The following is a 4695-nucleotide window of genomic DNA, read 5'->3' on the forward strand; positions in this document are numbered from 1 at the left end:
AAATGAGATTGTGAGATTACATGGTGTGCTAGTATCCATTGTATCTGATAGAGATTCGAAGTTCACGTCAAGGTTTTGGTAGAGTTTGCAATAGGCTTTGGGAACTGAACTGCGAATGAGTAATGCTTACCACCCACAGACAAACGGTTAATCCGAAAGAACCATTCAGACCTTGGAAGATATGTTACGAATGTGTGTATTGGACTTCCAAGGGAATTGGAAGACTTACTTTTCTTTAGCCGAATTTGTATACAATAACAGCTATCATTCATGTGATGGTTCCTTATGATGCTCTGTATGGAAGAAAATGTCGTTCTTCTATCTGTTGGGCTGAAGTAGGCGATAGACCATTGTTGGGACCAGAACTTGTACAAGAAACAACGAAAAATGAGAAATTGATTCAACAACGCTTGAAAACTGCACAAAGTCGCCAAAAGAGTTATGCGGATGTTCAAAGAAGAGACAGGGAGTATGAAGTCAAGGATCATGTGTTTATCAAAGTGACTCCAATGAAAGGACAAATGTGGTTTCGTGTTAAGGGCAAGTTAGCACCAAGATATGTTGGGCCATATGAGGTTCTGGAGAAAATCAATCCGTTGACATATTGGGTAACCTTACCGCCAGTTATGGAGCATATGCATAATGTCTTTCATGTCTCAATGTTGCGGGATTACTTACGAGATCCGGACCATGTTATTGAGCCGACACATGTGCTTTTAAAGGATGACTATACATACGAAGAAAGGCCAATACAGATTGTAAACCACCAAATTAAAAAGCTGAGGAACAAAGAAATACCATTGGTAAAAGTTAATTGGCCAATCCACGGAGGGACCTATGCAACTTGGGAAACGAAGGAAGACGTGATGAGAAGATACCCTGAATTATTTCCTTCGAATCTAGTGTACTTCCAAAATGAGGGTAACTCAAGTTTAAAGGACCAAACTCTTTAAGGGGGGAAGACTGTAAAAATCTTGACCTTTGATTTATGTTAATTAAAGGTTAAATAAGCCTAATCAAAAATTAAGAGAAATTTTTAATTAAATTGCATATGTGTGTGTTCCATTATTATGCTTATATCTGTCTATCGTAGGAATATCTGTTTCTGTTTCTGTTTCTGTTTCCGCTTCGTTCTGTGAATTGAAGGTCTTATCGACAGTTAATCACAAACTTGACTTGAATTACGTGTTAGTTAGAATTTTTTGAACATTATGACAGGTTCAATTCAAATTCGATTCACAACGAATTAAATTAGAATAAACTAATGTCCAATTGATTAGTTGATTAACAAATCAAACAAGCCAATAACCAAGCCTATATAGGGCATTAGTGGACCCTCATTCACACTTTACACTCACATATCTACATCCTTGGTAGTAAAAACATGAGAGAGAGTGAGAGGCCAAGAACTTAAGATCAACTTAAGGTAGAGAAGGACATTGCTAGGAGACTTGAAGGATTGCTCAAGATTACCTCTAAATCTTAAGGAATTGAGAAGCTAAGGTGAGAACTCAAGCCTTTAGTCTTGCTTTTGAGTTGGTAAACTCATGAATTCAAGAGAATTGAGTGGCTTAACATGAGTTTTGAGCTAGAATTAAAGAAAGTTAAGTCATTTCATATATGTATGCATATTACATAGCAATTGGAAGTTGTTTTCAAAGTTTTCCTCGCATGCAAGTTGTAATTCTAACATGGTTTGAAGAATTCATAACTTTTCTCACCATTGGATCTCATTTAATCATGTTTTGGAAGCTATGAACTCAAATGAATACATGCATGTCATGTTCATATCATATTCTTATATTTCAAGTTGAAATTTTGGACAATTGACATGTTTTTGGGCCTTGATTTCATGAAATGATCTTTAACTCTTAATGTTTTCAAGTTTAAAGCTAATTTTCTCATGTTTTGGGGCCCAAAGGTTGAGTTAAATGGCTTTGAATTCAAGTTTGGAGTTTGGAAGTGCAATTTGGAAATCCCAAATTCTGTACTTTCGCTCGAGTGATAGATTCTGCGCTTTCGTTCGAGTGGCCACCTTGTGATTTTACACTTCCGCTCGAGTGACCTGAGGTCCACTCGAGTGTGAAATGCATGCTCCCAGAAGTTTGCATGTTTTGCAGACCGCTCGAGCAGTAAAAGTTGCTCTTGAGCGAGGTCATAAGTCTTACGCTCGAGTGAGAGTCGATCGGCCATCGAGCGGAGATTTCACTTAACCAGTACTTCTGCAAGGTTTACAGAGTGCTCGAGCAAGGGAAGTTGTGCTCGAGCGTCTCCTCACATGTTTGTATGTTCGCTCGAGCGAGAGAAGTTGCGCTCAAGCAGGACCCCGGTTTCCAGCATTTTTGACCAAGTATTTTCAAATGCATTTTTGCATCCTCATTGCATCCTAGGTATTCCTAGGATAAGATTAAGACACTATAATAAGGATAACGAAGTAGAAACAGACCAAGATAAGAGAGGATTAAGTTAATATTTTCGGGTGTGTAATTCGGTATGTGCTCGTTTTGTAACTATGTAGGTTACGCATCACAAGACATCTGATTTGCCCATTCTATCTATTTGCCTTGGAGCCATCTATTAATCGTGAGTAATAATTCTGTAAAGTTATGTTTGAATTTAATTATTTTCTGATAATATGAAATGATCAGTTTTCTAAATTGCTATGCTTTGTATAAATGAATGATTGTCCTTATTTTGAAAAGTATTTGTGGCAACAATTCCATGGCTTAAGGGTGTTATCCGTTCCCGATCTGGAGGTTCCTTTGTGAAACTGGCAAGTTATCTGTACCCAGCCGGAGGTTCCTTTGTGGAACTGACAAGTTTTTCGTACCCGATCTGGAGGTTCCTTTATGGAACTGACAAGTTATCCGTACCCGGCTGGAGGTTCCTATATGGAACTGACAAGTATGACCCTTGATGCTTTGTATGTGATCTGTTAGCACTAATGGATGTAAGATTAAGTATGTATTCTAATTTCTATTATTGACTTGTAAAAGAATGTGAATGTAAATCTGTTTCTGAAATGAATTCTAATTTTTGACTCTGTGATGGACATCATTCATTAAAACTTTTTACTCCGTTATTATTCACTGGGCTCCTGCTCACTATTTATTTTTATGTATGTAGGTGAACAGGTGCATAACCAGGCCTAAGTTGCTGCCTGGCAAGTCTTGGAGTCGGCCAGCCATCGTGTATCCCGTGGAGGTTCCCTTTTGAGATCTGACCAAGTTTTGAGTCTTTGGGATCTTTGTACTTTATGATGTGTATGTTTGATCTGAACATGTTTGGAAGTTCTGTGTATGTGGCTCTGGTGACGTATGACTAATGCATTTTGACGTCACATCTATATATAAATATAAGTTTGTTTCGAAAATTTCTGTCCTATGTATGTCTACACAGCTCTATGGACTATGTATATTTTGTATATTTGCTTCCGCAGCCCCTAATTATATGTTATTCTGTCAAGAGGCCATTGGTAATCCAAGGATTACTGGCCGGTTACGACGCTAAACCTATAGGGGCGGGTTTGGGTCGTGATAACTAGCATTTGTCCAAATCGCCAGCATAATCTGAGTCCATATATCCAACCAGATTCTGTCCAAGTCTATGATCTCTCTCGAGCTTCAAACCCATAATAATTGTGCCATGTAAGTACCTCAAGATCCACTTCACTACCTACCAATGACCTTTTCCTGGATCATGCATATATTTGCTTACCATAGTCACATCATGTGAGATGTCAAGCCTTGTACAAACCATAGCATACATTAATGCACCAACTGCATTTGCATATGGAACCTGTGCCATATGCTTCCGTTCTTCTTTTGTGCATGAAGACATCGAAGCACTAAACTTGAAATGAGGGGCCAATGTTGTACTCACAACTTTTGTTTTCCCATTTATGCCAAATCTATCTAACACCTTTTTCAAATACTGGGTTTGCGTCAGACAAACCATGCCCTTCTTCTTGTCCCTTTTGATCTCTATGCCAAGAATTTTCTTTGCTTCGCCAAGATCCTTCATTTCGAACTCTCTTGCCAACTGTGCCTTGAGTTTATCAATCTCTACCTTGCTCTTAGATGCAATCAACATATCATCTATATATAAGAGCAAATAGATGAAGGAACCATCGGAAAGCTTACAAAAATATGCACAATGATCATGCAGGCTTCTTGTGTATTTCTTTTTTGTTATGAACCAATCAAATCGCTTGTACCACTATCTCAGGGATTGCTTCAACCTGTACAACAATTTGTTCAGCTTACAGGCCCAATTCTCAACTTTGAAACCACCTAGCTGGGACATGTATATCTCCTTTTCAAGATCTTTATGTAAAAAAATAGTTTTGACATCGAGTTGAGCGAGCTTGAGATCAAACTGTGCAACTAAAGCTAGCAAGATACGAATAGACGTGTGTTTCACAACAGGTGAGAATTCCTTATTGTAGTCTATTCCTTCTTTCTGGGCATAGCCTTTAGCTACCAATCTAGTTTTGAATCTGTGTAAACCCACTTACACCCAATTGCTTTCTTGCCTTTTGGAAGTTGCACCAATTCCCAAGTCTGGTTCTTATGGAGTGACCATATCTCTTCATCCATAGCCTCCTTCCATTTGATACTTTTTGCATTCTACACGGCTTCTTTGAAAGTGCAAGGAATATTGTCTTCAATGATTGGAAGTGCATAGGCTACCATA

General features: G+C 38.4%; 1 protein-coding gene across 1 annotated transcript; it reads left to right on the forward strand.

Moving 5' to 3' along the window:
* Positions 1-275: 275 nt before the first annotated feature.
* On the forward strand, positions 276-953 carry LOC145824219 (uncharacterized). The gene has a single exon (XM_082923841.1). The coding sequence runs from the start codon at positions 276-278 to the stop codon at positions 951-953; it is 678 nt and encodes a 225-aa protein (XP_082779967.1).
* The last annotated feature ends 3742 nt before the right edge of the window (positions 954-4695 follow it).

This window comes from Camellia sinensis, chromosome 4 (genome assembly GCF_055761805.1).
Source record: "Camellia sinensis isolate YWXY chromosome 4, ASM5576180v1, whole genome shotgun sequence".
Classification (NCBI taxonomy): domain Eukaryota; kingdom Viridiplantae; phylum Streptophyta; class Magnoliopsida; order Ericales; family Theaceae; genus Camellia; species Camellia sinensis.

Coding starts and splice junctions, on each gene's coding strand:
- LOC145824219 (XM_082923841.1), top strand. CDS start 276: ATGGTTCCTTATGATGCTCTGTATGGAAGAAAATGTCGTTCTTCTATC.